The sequence below is a fragment of the Ptychodera flava genome, chromosome 21, assembly GCF_041260155.1.
Source record: "Ptychodera flava strain L36383 chromosome 21, AS_Pfla_20210202, whole genome shotgun sequence".
Lineage (NCBI taxonomy): Eukaryota > Metazoa > Hemichordata > Enteropneusta > Ptychoderidae > Ptychodera > Ptychodera flava.
Window position 1 is genome coordinate 9,199,237 of NC_091948.1, and position 18,693 is coordinate 9,217,929.

The window sequence follows — 18,693 nt, forward strand, 5'->3', positions numbered from 1 at the left end:
TTGTTAGCAACTTTCAATTGTTTCAGAGCGCTTTTATTATAACTGACCCATAAGTTACAACCATACAATTGATATATATATATATATATATATATATATATATATATATATATTATATATATATATATATATATATATTATATATATATATATATATATATATATATATATATATATATATATATAATATATATATATATATATATATATTTTTTTTTATATTTTTTTTTTTTTTTTTAGTTTGGTCATGTATCCAGTTCTGATTGATTTTTTGCAATATTCAATCTACAGAGCAGAAATGAGTATCGGTGCCCATGGAGATCTTCTGACTCAGGCTTACTATTTTGTACACCATCCCGAAGAAGTGACATCGAGAAATCACAGCCTCCAGCTTAACATATCAAACTTCAAGTTTGTGAAAGAAACAGACTTGTCTGTGATATAATGCACCGATTAATAGTGCATTATGAACTGTTTTACTAATGTTTTTGCCAATAAATGCTTATAATTAAATATAAATGATGGACATTTCCTTTTTTGAAGTCATATTCCCCTATTCAATTTAGTAGTATGATTCTTTATGTAAGACGTTATCAACGGGTATTAGTATTAATGAGCTTTCCCGTCGTGCCTGAGATTACCCTGAAAACATCCGCAATATCAGTCATCCCATCATTCCTTCTGTCAAACACGATTTAGAGGGTATACGTAGCAGACGATAAGTAGGTGATGTCTCGTGCAAAATATTGCTGAGCGAGAGTTTCATTTCATGATGAAATTTCGAACACATTGAAAAAACGTTCATCGTAGTAATGCCTGACACAATTAAGGTAGAACGCGCCTCGGGGACACAAATTTGGATTCTCAAACTTTTACAATTCTTTTCTGATATAACCTACCACTTGTGGAGGTTCATTTTAAAGCTCGTAGTGGAAGAAATCTTATCACTGGCTTAGTTTTTCGAAATTCGATTTTTTTTTTCCATAGAGTTAACACAGGGATGGCAGCCATTTTGAATTTTATATATCCGATTCGGTAAATCTTGAGTTATTTGTTTCCCTAGTACCAAAATTTTCACGGTGACCCCCGATTTTTATTCGTGATTTTGAAAGAGAATGGTTGAAAGATTCCTCAAGGAAAGTTTGAGCAAATGTGTAAGTCTTTCACTTTTGAGGCGCATACTACCTTCAGGAGTGGAGAATGCACTATGGGACTAACGTTCAATATTTCTCTCCTCAAGATTGTTTTTGATTTACAAATATGTGAAGTGCCGTGATCCCACGCATGCTGGATAAGAAAAGCTAAATTTGAAAGCAGTCACTTTACGTTTTGCCTATTAATTGCATTTGCAGAATATCAGGAATTTCCATGACATGCATCATTTAATTGTACAATTCATTGCAGAATCTATATTTTAATCTATTTACTTTTAGATATTTCACCGGCTTAGTTTTGTGAAAATCGGGACTTCATTTCCCCCTATAGCCTCGGAGATAACACAGGGATGGCGGCCATTTTGAAATTAAAATGTCGGTAAGTATTGGGTACTTTGTTTCTCTAGTACTAAAATTCCCCGCCCCGCCCCCTCCCCCGGTTTTATTCTTGATTTTGAAAGAGAATGGTCTCAAGTTTCCTTGAGTAAAGTTTGCGCATAAATTCAGGTCTTTTATTTTCGAGGCGCATACTACTTTAACATTGGCAACCGGGTTGGTACAGCCCGGAACACATTTCAATTTGCCGAACTTTCATTCAAGCTTCGGCCCCAGGCCTTATTTCAGTAGTTTGTTAATTTCAGACAGAGCACAAAAGAAACATATGGTTGCGAGGTTATCTTTCTTAGTTTGAAGCCAAAGGCACAGAGATTTAAGCTACAGTATTATATGCAATCAAGAGTATCAGCATTCTGAACCCTATTCCGTCTCGGCGTTTTAGAATACTTATTTTAGCATTACCTTTCTTGTCCAACTACAGTATTAGCATCGTTATAGAAATAACTACCACGTCGTGTTTGTGGTATTATTCCCATCAACCACGTATACCTACCTACCCGGATATAGCCAGACTGCAAATATATACTCGGCTATAAAGGTGTGTACCTTTAATCTAGGCATGTTTAAAACGTTTCGCCTGACAAAACTAGAAAGAAAATTATTTCGTCTGCTGCAGCTCTGAACAGAAATCGTCCATTGTTCTCCTACCGCAGCCAATGCTTTCTGATTTACTCAGTAACAAGTACAGCGAAATACGGAATGCTCAAGAGTTCGTTTGAGTATTGTAACATACATTTTTATTCAACTCTGAATGGCTGTAAAATGGATTGCTAATTAATTTATTTTATTTAATTTACGTTATGGCAGTTTGCTTTGGGGATTGGCTGAGGAGTCATAAAGGCCGTTTGCTTTTTGCCATGAGAAATTTATTGCGCTCAGATACATACAGTAGTAAATTATTTGCTACGATTTCGATGTGTTTGACTAAATTTAGACATCATATCATTTCTCCTAATCTCCCGACTGTTGAATATACAATATTTGCCAATCAAGAGTGCAGGAAATAGGAAACACGAAATTAACTTTTCAATGCTTGGTGCAAAGAGCGCTTGATGCTGCCCACGCCACCATATCCGTGTGACGTCACACCATAGAATACAATGGCGAGGAAAATTAAGATGAGACGTGTCTTAATATTCATGAATACTGAAACGGCTGCCAATCGCATCGGAGATCTTCAATATCGACAAGCGCATCATTAATAATAACAACCTCCTTTTTATTATAATGAAAGCGTCTGTGTATACGACTTGCTGTCATTGAGCAACGTCTCAATCCGTGGTTGGAATCCGTAGTCGAAATTTTACAATCTGGGAATCCGACAGATGGTTTTGGAACGAGTGAGTTTGCACATCGGATTTTTAAATTAAGGATTCGTGCTGTATCGTTGGGTTTTCTGTCTTGCTTCTCACGTTACAGACCGCTGTCGGCCATACGAGTGACGTAGAGCGGAGTTCAATTAAGGGAGATCTTCCTTTTTTCTCTGTGTACTATTATCTTCCTCGCTCGAGCGAGAACAGTCGACAATCCGCACCGACCAAGATGGCAGCGGCTCTGAGGCTCGCCGCGTTGATCGCGGTGGTTTGTCTCGTGTCACAGAACTGCGACTCTTTCACCTTGAAAAACTGGCCGAAGGAGGGAGAGGAGGAGGAGGAGGAAGAGGGTAACTGGGCACTAGATGAAGAAGAGAACACCATGATCGAACACTCCGGGATCGTCTCCGTCAGCGTACAAATGCCGGACGTCGAGCCGCTGGAGGTAGGTGCCGCTTTCATCTCAATGCCCGAATTACCTTCTTAGCTGTTCACGAAGCATTGTCGTATATTACACCTCTCCCCTTATATTGTAACATGTTAAGAAATGTAAGCTGTAATGTTTCAGTTCCGAAATTCCCCCTTAAGTGACCTATTTATCGTGTAGAAAACACGGGGAGAAATCCAATTTTGCATTTCAGCTGTCTTCAGCTGATGTTAGTTACATAATACATTGGTGAAGGCATAGGTCACATTTGACCAAGGGCCACTTTGACATATTTTGCTGTTTGGGTATATTCACCATGGGAAAGATTTTCTAACATTCATTTTTTTATTTTACTCTTCTACACATTATGAAATATTTTATCTCAATTGAAATGCTAACACATTACTACAAGTAGGCCACATGTCCGTACCTCACCTCACAACGTGGCGAAAGCTTGGTTGAAAGATATCATCAAAATAGTTTCATGCGACTACATGTATTTGGTTTTAAAGGTAACACACACACACACACACAAACATATATATATATATATATATATATATATATATATATATATATATATATATATATATATATATATATATATATATATATATATATATATATATATCACGTTGTGAAATGACAAGTGGGGTGAATCGCTCGCCGTAAACGCGGGCAGATGAAACGAATCTGGCAGAGCAAGTCGTCCCTTTCAACGTATAATATGAGGCGAAAAGTGAATCGATACAGTATGTAATTTACAGGATTGAAATTGACAGGCAGAGTTTCCAATTGGCGTTGTCATGTTAATGTTCCCCCGATGACGTCATTGTTTTGATGAGAAAAGAACAATTATTTTAATCTGATCAAGATTTTAAACGTGGCTCTGTCGATGAAAATCATTCCATACGGAATTACCGCTATATTATACATAACAACTCAGGAACCCTGTCCAATTGCTTGCGTGGTGCAATCTTTATTTCAGAACCGACTATATGCACGCAACTCTCTCAAAACCGTTTAAATTTTAACAATTAGTGATCAATTACAAATATGATGACGACACGAATTCGACTTGTTTATTTCGGGTCTGTAATTTGTTCAAACATTACCATTTTAATGGATTATCTTTGATTTGTTTAATGATAAACAGATACGCAAGGCAACACTGAATCGACGGTGCAATATTTTAACGGACGCTGAAAGGGAACCCGTCTACACTCTATTCTTGTGATGATAAATCCATTCTTTGCTGCTGTCACATATAAACCCAATTAACCTCAGTAAAATTGTCGTCGGGCGGTAAATCATGGCATATAAGCTTTTAATTAGGCCTACGTGTGTTGGGATGTCAATTTCCTTTTGATTTTAATTTGTATGGCTCATGCAAAATATAATTCTCCAAATGGTGGAAATTGACAATGATGTTCTTTCGTTTAACGTCAAAGCTGGGTTTTCAGTAATTGAATCCATGATAATAGTAAAGTCATCGTCAGCCGTTGTGTTTGTGATATGTTGTCACGCACGCAGGAATTTGTGAGGCCGATGAATTGGTAAACTTTACCGTGCTCACTGCCAGCTTCCCTTTGGTAAATTTATATCAACGCTGTCGAGCAGGGGACAGCAGAAATATTGCCGTATAGTTCAAAATAATTTCCCTTATCCGAAACCTTGATGCAAGGGAGATAGTAATGGCACATCAAGAGAGAAACTTAGACTAATGTGAAGCCTATAGGTGCTTGTGAGGTCAGTCCGTTTGTCTTTCAATTTGTCAGTCAGCCTGTCTGTCAGTTTGTTTGTTTGTTTCACAGACTACTCCAGCAAATGTAAATTGAAGACAAACCGGTTATCAACTATATGGCATCTGACGTTAATATAAAATAAATGAAGGCATGTTTAGTGAAATTTGAAGTCCCAAGGGCCGATTGTGTATAAGGAAATGCACCCCTATATGTCGTTTGGTTTGAGCGTGTTGATAATTTTGCACCATGGAAAGTGTATGAGGTGGATTTTTGACGCAGTTGTGTTGCTTCCATACGTTGACCGCTGTACATGCATAAATTAAGGTTGTATGTATGTATGTATGTATGTATGTATGTATGTATGTATGTATGTATGTATGTATGTATGTATGTATGTATGTATGTATGTATGTATGTATGTATGTATGTATGTATGTATTTATGTACGCACTTTGTATGTATCTATAGGCATCTATCTATCTATCTATTATCTATCTATTTATCTATCTAATCTATCTGTCTGTCTTACACCTGTAACACATGGGCGGATATTTATCTCCTGCATAGAGTTTGACAGTGCGAGGTTTTGTACAAGAGAAGAAACAACTAAAATATATCTTGAAAATCACAATTGACTAGAAAGAAGTAAAATTGTTGTAACACAACATTCATAGTAACCAAAAGCCGTGCCTAACTATTTCGGCTTGAGGGTAAAACTAAATCATCGTTTCTGAACCGGATACTGACGCATGCGCAATGAAGATTTTCGGGCGCAGCTTATTATTGCTTGGAGAGGATAATGGAGAAACAGAAGTAAAATCATTTAAAAAATCACGAAGATGATGCAATAGAGCACCTTTTATAAATGCCAGTTTCAATATATATAAAACAGGTAATAATAACACAACCTGTCTTCATCTTGTGAAAATTGGAATTCTCAAACCTAACGATCCAGTAGTATGATATTGATTTGGTGAGTGAATTCACATGGCCGCATGCTAGCCACTGTAATAAAAAAGGTGAAAAGTAAACGCGTTAACAAATGTCATTGCGCCATTTTTGTTTGCAGTATAATCGCCTGGCTTCAAACATCATTTGAGCAAATTACTCATTCTTCAGCGTCTGTGCGACATGTCAATAGCTGAAGGGGATTCTTACAAAACCATGAGTAAGAGGCGCTCATGACGGTCGTTTATGCGATCAATTTGCCACTTCTCTTTCAACTACGACGTGAAGGGAAAATGTTAGAACGGTGAATGATTATATCGTGACCATTTACACAATTTTTCAATTCTGTCTTGTGATTAAAGCTTTCACTTGTCTATTTTGGCCTTCTGGATCGAAAAGTTGGGTCGTGTCAGTGAATTTAAGTGAGTAATATTATACAATGGTAAATTTTGTCATATATTGAGGAAAATAAGTCTAATATTATTTCGGCAGACGACAGGAAGTTAGTTTAAAATTATCATGGCTGCATAATCTTACCAACTTACAGAATAGGGAGTCTGAAAATTAATTGTTGGCTCTTATCGTTCGTGCAAAATCCTCAAGTCTCCAGCTTTCTTTGAAATGTGATTGCGAGTCGTGATGGTGACGCTCCCATCTATTTTTTCCTAAGCTCCTTGGCAACCGCTTCCTTTTGCTAGAGTGAGGCTGTTACACGACTTTTCAATGTTATGCGAGGTTTGGAGAGAGAAAAAATCCAATGTTAGCTGCCGCTGGCACACCGACACTACAGGAATCAATCACTTGTATGGAATGGAAAGGAAATGAGGAAAATGAAATCCCAGCAACTTGGAAAAGTTGTAATAACACGGGCAGCAATCCCGTCTGACGTTCACTCTTTTAATATTTAAAAGTAGTGATCGATTTCGTATAGTTTGTGTTCACTGAAGCACTACGAATGGTGTGCAAACGAAACCAGACATACACGATAACCTATACAAATTTACTCCTCAGTGGAATATTTTTATATTCAAAATCATTTCCCGTGGGAAAAATACTGCGCCTCTTTTATTTTCGATTATACAGATTTCTGTGAAGTCCTGGAGATTCACTTCAAACGCCCAGCCGCTGACGATTCGTGATTCTTTGAACGAGTTAGAAATATCCGAGAAATGTGTTAAATTACTTGGATCGTTGTATGAACGAAACTTGTTGAGATATCAATTCATGAAATTCTTAGTATCTGCAGCCAGGAGTAATGTGCATTAGAAAATGTTGTTTCACGGCGTATTTCCAATTTGTTCACCAGTGCTTAAACCGCGCGATATGAACTGTCAGGCCTCGAAGCGGACGACTGCCCGATGAGAAAAACAATTTCATGTCATGCAGAATTTACTAGTTTTGCTAGAATATGACTCCATCAGGATGACCCCTGTTTTTAAACGACAAATGAACATTCGTTCTCCTGTAATGATGTAGCTATGGAAACCGGCACTCCACGGTCACATGGAAATAGACATTTTGCTTGTTTTCACGAAATAATTACTTCGCAATAAATGTCGAAAATTCTGTTCTTAAGGGTCAGTTTTCCTGAGATAGAGGTTTAATATGCAGCAGAGAATTCTTTGCGAAGCTATGCAATCTATCCAATCAACCTAGATATTAATATGTCGATATACTTCGGTAAGTAGTTCTTACAGTTTGAGGGGAAAATTTCCCCGCCACCATCTAAATATGGAAAATAGCAATGAGACGTATTGTATTTGCTCCAGGCGAGTTTCAGCAAATTGCTCGTTTGTACGATAACTTCGTTTATGAAATACATCACCGATCGCTACTTATCACCGTACAAGCTTGTCCATATACTCTTGTGAAGGGCGGGTGACACAAAGTCGCTTATATTAATCAAAACCATGGAAAATAATGTATTTACTCAACCGTGGTCTCGCGGAATATTATTACAACGTTAGCAAATATTATTTTGCGAGTATATTTACATTGTATCCATGTTATATATTACTCCCAGAAAGTCACTGCAAAGTCTCCATGTGAGTGACGTGCGCACATTACGTGGGTGTATTTGGTAAAGCAGAGTCAGTCGATATGCCGGTGTTTCTAGCTTTCCACAATATTATAAATATATCTGCCTCTTCTCCCTTCGCGAGCTTTCCGTGCAGTCTATACTGCGTTACACTACCCGTGGATTTATTCGTAGGAAATGAAACACGCGATACGCGACGCGGTCTATTTGTGAGAGTATTAGAGCTTTGTTTGAAAACGGAAGTTCTCGGAATTGCATTTAGGTGCATGTTTCTTTCTGTATCCATTTATCAAATTCGACATGTTTTTAAATATATTTTACTGTTAAGCAGGTCTGTCTGTCTGTCTGTCTGTCTGTCTGTCTGTCTGCATGTATCTATCTATCTATCTATCTATCTATCTATCTATCTATCTATCTATCTATCTATCTATCTATCTATACATGCATGTATGCATGCATGCATGCATGCATGCATGTATGTATGTATGTATGTATGTATGTATGTATGTATGTATGTATGTATGTATGTATGTATGTATGTATGTATGTATGTATGTATGTATGTATGTATGTATGTGTGTATGTATGTATGTGTGTATGTATGTATCTGTGTATGTGCATGTAGATCGTAATGTGCGCATGCTGCAGTTCGACATTGATTTGAATCTGCGTGCAAATATTCGCAAGGACAAATTCCAAAATTAAATGACAATCGACACTGTGCCATATTTAGTTAAAATAATGTAATTTTCACTATTAAACTTTATTGCAGAGCGGAATCGTTAGTGAACGCCGCCGTACTTTTAAAATCCATTAGTCGAGTCAAAAAGTTAATTAACGAGCGGGTAACCGGCTCACATTAATCTGTTCAAGCTTCGATATATCTGGCTGTGGCGCCAAATTCTCATCATCTGCATCAGAACGGAGCCGTTCGCCAGCAAGCTGTACTCGTTAGCATGGTGTGGGGGTCACTATATGCGCTTTGTGATTCCATGCTTACCTACTTACTCGTGTTGTAACCTACCTCGATATCGGCAAATAATTTGTCTGTTTGTCTCAATGTCTGTTTGTATATCGATCGCTATTAATGACAAGTGTCCGCTTTTTGTAAGTGTTGTGCGTTACCTCTCACTCAGAGGGGAAAAATGGGTCAGATGTGTTACATATGTTCACAGACTAAATGTGCATGTTGTGAGTTTTGCCATTCACAATTTTTCATATCTGCCTGTCTATTTGTCACGTCAATCTGTATGTTTGCATTCCCTCCCGGCCTGTAGCTTCCTTGTAGCATCACTACATCTCTCTCTATTGATTTTCCATCAAAAGTGGGTGTTTATCCATCCTTGTTCACCAGAACCATAAAGCGACATGTCGACGAGCTACACAAAAGTCATCTCGCGAAATGCGTACTTCTCGGCCACGCCAAAAGTAATCAAACAGGGCGTTCACGTCCACAGAAAAGAAATCTCTGCAAATCCCGCGATATCTCGCACCCTAAACGAATTTCCCGCCGTCACTACTCACGGTACCGTTGATGATCGGTGCCTTGTTAAACTGTGAAATGGTTCATGTAACCTTATGTGGCGCGAAATCAAAACCAAATTCGTCGGAAGTTGGAAATGTGACTAAGAGTCCAAAATGGGAGATCGAAAGTGCAAAATGCGACTACGAATCCAAAATGGAAGTTCAAATTTTGGCCTTGATTACGCGCCATAAACGCTCTACCTGTAACTTTGATGTATTACCCATCATTTTTTGTTATACATAGTAGAGGCTCTTGTTCTACTCTAAAAATCATGTTGAAATGCAGAGTGTTAAACTATCCAACACTGTCAATATGAGATACACGTTTTCAAGAACAAAAGAATGATAAACATATCAAAAGTTACAGCTCTTGTCCCTTCAAGGGAAGGAAGTCATATATTTTATTGAAAACAAGCACAAAGTAATATCATTTTTATATGTTGAAGGTGTACAAGTAAAATAATTTATAAGAATGCTGTCTCACTTTAGATCTAAACAGTATTATAATAGTTCAAATCAATTCAGTTCCCGCAAAACGTTTTAGTAGGTGTCATTTAAAGCGTACAGATTTCAATAACAAAATTCCAGTTATAACTGTAGTTATACCAACTAATGGTATGCTAAAGAAAATACTGATTGATACTTTTCTCTGTAAAAAGTGATGGAAACTCAATTTTTATTTTTGTAGCTATAAAGTCGCAAAACCTTGACAAGAATTTGTAACAGGTTTCAATGAGTAAATGATTTGATGGGCAATAACTTTTTGTTTGTTTGTTTGTTTGTTTGTTTGTTTGTTTGTTTGTTTTTGAGAAATTGCACAAGTTCGATCATTTGTTAAACCTCTATATCTCTGGGCTAAAAAGATCATTACAAATGTGTTGACGAAAAAAGAAAAATCCGAATTTTAAAGGCACATGAGCTGCTGCAACTTTTGACATTATTTCAATGATTTTATATTTAGATTAAAATTAGTTTACAGAAATGTTCTTACTCAGCGATGTTTACTCAAGTATAATTATCCACTGAGTGGGACTGCATGAGAAGGTTTCAGTAAGACGGAAGACGGGTGCCGCACCCAAATATGGCCGCCTCCATGCAACTGCATGATAAACAGGCGGCGTAAATGGTGCATGTACACATTTGAATCTTTACAAATACAACTCGCTGCAACCAACTGAAAGGACGGGAAAGGGATTAACTCCATTTTGAGAAAAAATTACCGTTTTTCACCTAATATGGCAAGATTTTAAAAATGGCGGGAAATTTAAAATGGACAAAAATCTGTTCAATTTCTTGCCTATTCTGCCACAAGTAAATCTTGTTGAGGCATAGTTAATGACTTTATTGTTCAATTTGTAGATTGCAATGAATATCTGAGGAAATTGGAGGTACCTTGAGATTGGATAAATTTCACAGAGTTGCAGCTCATGGGCCTTTAATTTCCATATAACAATTTAAGCAGGGATTTCAAATAAAGAGTGGTGGTGGCATGGTTGGAGAGAATAGACCAATTATATTAAACAAAGAATTGTGTGTTTTCGCATTTTCAAAAAAATAGAAAATTCTCTAAATTTTTACCATACTTTGTGGGTCTCAGCCAACAAGAAGAAAAATTAACAGAATAATTCTTATGACCTACCTACCTTTATTTTCGGAAGAATGTTACCAAAAACAAACATTTTTTTATTTGGTCTTACTGAAAAATGCTTACTTTGTGTCGTTCCTTGGATCACAATTCATTTTCTTCGATAAAGTTTGTGTGTGCGGTGTGTGATAGTGTGTGTGCGTGAGTGCTTCATGAACTCTACAGCGTGTGGAGGGGTCTCAGTCAGAAAAATGCAACAACTTAGCTCGGTTATCGAACCACTCCTTTTATGAGAGTGAGGATTTGGCCGAGCGGTTCTGTCTGTTGCTTCTCTGGATACCGTACGTTGTGAGTACAAACACGATCGAAAACACCGTATTTTTATCGTTCTGTCACTTTCCAACCTGCAATTCATTCTTTTTTGTTCTCACAATACTGACAATAAAAATACATGTAACAATTATTATCTAATCCATAGTTCCAACTTTCAAAGCAGCTAAAATGACAGACCTGCAAATCTTATACATCTCATCGAATATTGAATCCTTCGGATGACGAAGTCTTGAGCCATGTCGATAAATGGCTGTAACATTAACAATAACACCATAATCTTATTCGAAGGGGATAGGATAGCCCACGAATATGCCGCAAACCCGCCTAACATTATTTCATATCTGCAGGTGTAATGTTTGCGTGGTAGGTGAGACATGGTTGTTGCATGGCCGACGAGACCTGACAATCTTTACCATCAAATCACATATTCCATTTTAATTCCATTTTTTATCCATGTGTGTCTTCGTTGTATCTTCCAGGATGATATGTACATATGTGCCGGCGTGACTCTACCAAAAGATCCTGCATATATGGGTAAGAGTTCAGCATCACTGCTGTTTTTTACCTTTCCTAATCGAACAATTCCATGTTCAATTCACAAATATGTGACAAGTTGATTGAAATAAAGCAGGTGTGATATTCTAGCGAAATATGAAAAATGTAGTTTCATCCTAACAAATTATGTTCACCGCGCAAAGGCTGGTACAGTAAAAACTTTTTTACCCCATATTCGTCCTCAGCATTTCAGTAATTGCAGGTAATACAGAAGGGGAGTATACTTGCGTTTTGCTGTGACCTCTTCCACGGGGTCATCTTGATTTGAATTCTATGTACCTTAATGTGCCTCATCAGTGCCGTCGTTATGGCAACCGTCAAGACACCAGACACGTTGCCTTGCAACCACTGAGTACACGTCACCCTTGACTAAGGATATATAAAGTGTACACACACACTCTATACAGGTCAACATGAGTTTCTCGGAAAAATAATGTTCACTCAAGTACTGTTAGTGACATGAAAGTTAAACGTTTAAATGCATGTTCTACAAACAGGATAAAAAGTACACCCCTGAAGCAATCCGTGTGCAAGCCCTGTTAAAACAAAAATATTGTTCATGTCCTACAAAGTAAAAAGAGCAAGGCGTTGTAGCGGCGAAAGAGCTTTTAAGACAGGTCTACACATTCTGCGGCGTCCACATACCTGTGACAAGGGGACATTTTTATAGCCATCCAGGAAGGACCATTACACCCTCGGAGGGGGTCAAGGTGGCGATAATTCGTTCCACAATTTGAAAACTTATTTTTCACATTTTGTGATGCATGTATACTATTTATTTAAAATTTACACTCTTTCTAATGGCCGACCTGCGCGTGAATATCTTGTTTTGAAGTTAGAATAGCTGTATTTGAGAAGTACGTAGAAACTGTCATTATATGTAAATCAAAATGCTCACAATGCATGCATGTAAAAATGGAGAATAAATCCTTTAATCTTGCCAATTTACGACTCTCAGCACTGAATACAACCACCATGCCCGCACGCTGGTGCTGTGTTATTTCTGAATTCATAGTATTAGAGACATTGCACTGGCGCTATTATTGTACCATCAGATCTGCCACAATTACGTTACCACACCGCTGAAATCTTTCCAGATATACAGGCTCTGCCCAATAGTGGTCATTCCACATACCCTTGCCTCAGGCTCGCTCTGTAATCTTCCCATGCACTTATTGTTTTATAAAATGTTAATAAAGGGAGCTCCTACGCTGCCTTTCAGGCTTCAAATGCCTATATAGTCGGCATAAGACTGGGCTACCAAATATACATCAAACTGGAGATTAGGCAAATCTTGCGCTAACCTTATTTTTGCTCAATGACTGTTCAAACCTCCCTAAAGCAATTCTGTCACTCGGTCTTACAATTCGTACATTCGCACTGACGTTGTTTCGCAATTCCGATCCAATCGCCGATATACCCAGGGGGTCAAAACACATACGTTAGAGTTAACAGATGCAGTGGCGAATGCATCTAATCCCAATAGCGCAACATTCACTGGCATCCATTCATGTAAATTGTGTAAATGGATTAATCCAGTAAATTACTCAACAGATAGGAGACATGTCATTCACGAACGTGTTTCAATGTTCAATGTATGAACAACAGATTAAAATGGGGAATGGAATACCTGCATGACCTTTGCATTTAAAAAGCTATAATTGTCAATAGTAATATTGAGAGGTTGTAAATTTAAAGGTTAGTGTAATGAATAAGAGATAAGTGTATAATAATGATTTAACATATTCATGAATATATATTATATATTTAGCATAAAAAGTGTATATTCTTTAGATATTCTATACAATACATATATACACAAAATATGTGTGTATAAATACGTGTGCGTGTCGTATTTTTAATAGATATTTTAAAAAGATAGATCTATCCATAGACAGACAGATAGATAGATAATTAGATAGATAGATAGATAGATAGATAGACAGACAGACAGATAGATAGATAGATAGATAGATAGATAGATAGATAGATAGATAGATAGATAGATAGATAGATAGATAGATAGATAGATAGATAGATAGATAATGTTGATTATATGATAGCGGGAAAGGACGAGCGAACAAAATATCACCGTTAGCGTGACTCTGCCATTGGCTCGTCAATATGTATAGAAATGAACACCTTGCCAATCTTTGAAACAGAATGCCGATCCCGTGATAAACTCCCGGAAAGTGTATTTGATTAACAAATTAGACACAAGTCAATGGACAGCAGAAATAATGAAATGTCGGATATTGACGGCAATCTCTCCCGCAGTCAGGATCGTGTTGTGACCAATTTTCCAGCGTATACGAATTTTTGAAAAAACATCTTCTCAGTCTGTAGTGTATGAGATTTTGTTTCAAAATTGTCCCAGAAAAATTATTTAGGATGCGTCGAAATGCTATTTGATGGTACGCAACATTTTAGAAATGCGCGTACAGAGTTAATTTGCCAGTTTGAGATTGCCAGCCGATTTCCAGAAACGTTTCTCAGTTGATAATTTGAAAATAAAATTTATGACGTTAGTGCTAGAGCAGTTTGACTTTACTGTATACACGTTTATAGGTTGTTTCTTTTGGCGGCCTTGGCGAGGGCTTTATTAATAGACGGCTATCGATCGTTCGGCACGACATCCCATCTCCATGGAAACCTCCCGATGAGAGATTTCAGACTCGTGTTTGATAAATTTCAATGGTATCCTGAAATGGGAATCTGTGATAAGCTCTACAGTAATTGCCACGGGCTTTGTCGTTGACAGTGTTATGGATAGGTACGGCTAAAGATTTTCAACGGGTAATACTTTCGCCCGCACCTAGGGAATTATGATGAATTACTCGGTGTAGTGTTTGTGATGAAGCCAATGGGGTTCTTGCGATCACCGAACAGAGAAGTAAGGACGTCGATAAACCGGGTCTGCTTTTCTAACTCGATTTATTACCTCATGGGCGACAAACAGCACACATCAATTGGAACTGCGTTGCGATCTTTGTCGCTTTTGTCAGCTATGTTTGGACATGTTACAGCCCTTTTACATGTGTATCTTAAATGTGTTGAAATGCCAATTGTCAAAAGTCTAAAACTCGATTGTCTATTAATCGAGACCATCATTCTGACATTGAAAGTCCTCGACCTCTAAATCCCCTTGCTATAGCTATGTGTTGAGTGAGGTCACCGCCTGTATAAATTAGGCTTCACCAGCGAAGATAGCTCGAGCAGTCAAACATAAATATTTCGATAACGTCAATGATGGTGTGTCCCGGTAAATGCATCATGGATGGCATTCATATGTCATTTCAGAGCTAAAGGCCGGAGAGAGACAAATATTTCAGACAGCAAATGAATGCATTCGACATAATAAGTCAAATTACCTTCAAATGCAAACATGTCAAAAGATGGGTGACTTTATCCCTTCAAGTCCAATGATAATAATAAATATAAGGTTGCACACTACACACTCTGCCAGCCATTATCCTAGCTTTTATTGTACTTGGGCCTCAGCCCAAAGTACATTTGTTTTCATTCCGTGGAAAAAACTGTAAGGTATAACCATTCTGGCTGAGACCAGGGAGGGCAAAATGTATTGGCTTCATCTTTCTTGGCATAATAAATGGCGTAATGATGTTAACTGAATGGAAGTGCTGCTCTCAGCCAGTCTTGAATAAGTGAGATGTGAATATAAATGCTTCCTATCTGAGTTCTGGCCACAAAATCTTCTGAATATAATCAAAATGTGCATCGAAATGCAACAATTAATGCACCCTCCGTTCCTAGGCGATGGCACGACCCTTGCTATACCCACTGGACGAGCCAAAGTGGGAGGGTTAATTTCGGTTTGGTCGAACAGGAGGGCTCGAGACCAGAATTTAACATTTAAACTTGAAACATGTTTAATCACTGACAAGATGTGGATTAGTGTTAATCAAAGAGAAAGTTTGAAAAGGAAAGGTTTTATATCCCGGACACAATGAAAAACATTACGACTGGAAACAGTACCCCCGGTTGAGAATAGTAATGCCCACAGCGATGGAGAACACTTATCCTTGAGCTGAGAAAACCAGACCATCATTTCGAAATAGAGCTGCAGATTCGAGAAGCTCGTTGAAAATAGCTAGGTACACCCCGAAAGGGGTTGTTTCGCGTCTTGAGGGCAAATTTCGCCTCCTTCATTTAGAAATCGTACGTTTGTTTTTCCAGGGGAACACATCATTTGACACAAAATTTGCATGAAAAGGGTCGCCAGTAAGCACGTGGTCAAATCTGGCATAAGAAACAATATGAAATGTTGGGTAAAGCCAGTCCAAAATAAACTGATTTGAACTTTTGTGTTTTGTAATTTATACCACTGCAGTAACATGACTTTTTTTTGACAACATCACACAATGTAATACGTTTTGAAACTGAATACTCCGACGTATTCTGTGTCCCCTTTGCTAAAAAATACGGTATGCCGATTACCATGTAAGGAGATGATGACGTCAAGACAGATTTGTAGTGCGTTTGGTCTTGGATGGTGCACGAAGTTTTGTCGAGGTAGCTTGTGTATTTATTTCCTAAATGGGAGATATTAGGGTCGATCTAAAAGAAGGCCGAAAAATGTTATGATACTCTAAGCGAGCTGAACTCCAATGCGAATGGTTGGATAATTTGGAGGATGTCTAGACTGATCTCGTCTCATTAAGATTAACATGGCGGTCAGTATTGGATTTCAACTGCGTCACAAGTTTGCGTCGAACGGTCACGAACGATATTTTAGAAATCTGGAGACATGGCACATCGCAGTTTTATTTTAGTATTTTATATTTTACAAAAGATGTAAGAAGCAATGATTTTGTTGAAAATTCTGAAGAAAAATATAGGAAGATTTGATCGCGAACACATTTTTCACTTGGGGGTCAACTAGCCCTGCGTACGATGCTGTGTGTTCCGCTACAGCTAACCGCCCCGCTCACCACAGCTGTGCAGCCCTGCAAAGACCCGTACGTTGGGTCGGTGACTTCAAATCCATTTTGGGACTTGACGTAAAAAGCCAATTACTGCCGAAATTCAGCGTTCTTGGGCCCAAGTCGTATCCCAGCCTACCTCAGCTACTCGATCGCTTCCAAAAATGACAGTCTTTTATTCACTTCTCGTAAATAACCGTCGATGTCGGCAACTCTCTCGCTGGCCCTGCGTACGATGCTGTGTGTTAGCTGTAGCACATAGCATCGTACGCAGGGCTAGGGGTCAACATGGGGTCGCAGCCATGTTGCCTCAAAACTTATTTCTGTCTGCACTCAAAACTCAAAAATGTCGCATATGAACCTGAAAAATCGATGTAATTTTGTCAAACTTCGGCGAAATTTCAGCCTATAGACAAAATTTCATCTAGGTAAGGTAAATTTACTGAAATTTGATCGACAAATAATCCTGAGCTCGAACGTGACAGCTCGCCTTCTCCGGGAAGTCATGCATCCGGCCAGCTGCCCATATGGCGGGTGCATGAGATTGTTTTCAAGCGACGGCGGCAGACCGTACGGGGCTCTGGATATGAACCTACCGCCGGTGTAGCTGTAATAACTGTTGCGTTGTTTTTAATCACCACGGACGAAGTCAGAGGGGACTTATAGGTTTGGTCATGTCCGTGCGTCCGTTCACGCCTAGTACCCAACCCCATACAGATGCACGTCGATTTGTTTCACAATGCTTTCAAATTTGGCCGTGTTAGAGGACTTTTAGTTTACACCTCCATAGACTCCCATGTATAAGGCAGTTCTCCATAGACTCGCATGTATGATGCCAAGAAAAATAAAAATTTAGTTTCTCATCGTATTCATATTGCCTAAAGGATGCAGTGACACAGTTTTTTTGTCCCCACGGATAAAGTCCAGGGGGCTTATAGATTGGCTCATGTCCGTCCGTGAGTCCATCGGTTCACGCAGATATCTCAGACATTTTGACAAAATATCATGTGACCTTGGTGACCTTTGACCTCAAATATACATTATTGTCCATAACTCAGTAACCACAAGTGCTAAACCTTTCATATTTGGTATGATGGGACACCTTATGACGCCACATATTGTACTCCATTAATTATGTGCATATCTAATTATGAGCGAGCCAATAGAGCAAGAGGTCTGATTTCTGGTATATAGGGATAAGTTAACAATATAATTTGTTTGACAAAACTTCACATGACCTCAATGACCTTTGACCTAAAATATACATATTTGTCCACAACTCAGTAACCACAAGTGCTACACCCTTCATATTTGGTATGAAAGGACACCTTATGACACCATATATTGTACCTCATTAATTATGTGCATATCTTATTTTGAGCGAGCCAATAGAGCTAGAGGTCTGATTTTTGGTATGTAGGAATAACTTAGCAATACAATTATTTTGACAAAATGTCACGAGACCTCGATGACCTTTGACCTCAATATATATATTTGTCCACAACTCAGTAACCACAAGTGCTACACCCTTCATAAATGGTATGATGGGACACCTTATGACACCACATATTGTACTCATTAATTATGCGCATATCTAATTCTGAGCAAGCCAATAGAGCTGGATGTCCGATTTTTGGTATATAGGGATAACTATAGGGTAGAAATCTAAATATGCCCATCTAAATATTAGACATCTACCATCGAGAACAAAAGAAATTTGCTGTAATTTGAA

At 38.1% G+C, this 18,693-nt stretch overlaps 1 protein-coding gene across 1 annotated transcript in view; it reads left to right on the forward strand.

The window, feature by feature from the left end:
• Nucleotides 1-2,765: 2,765 nt before the first annotated feature.
• Nucleotides 2,766-18,693, forward strand: part of LOC139121324 (peptidyl-glycine alpha-amidating monooxygenase B-like) — a 31,764-nt gene continuing 15,836 nt past the window's right edge. The window contains exons 1-2 of the mRNA XM_070686117.1: nt 2,766-3,308; nt 11,943-11,997. Of these exons, the coding sequence (XP_070542218.1) occupies nt 3,093-3,308; nt 11,943-11,997 (271 nt within the window). The 5' untranslated portion in view covers nt 2,766-3,092. The remainder of the gene's footprint in view (nt 3,309-11,942; nt 11,998-18,693) is intronic.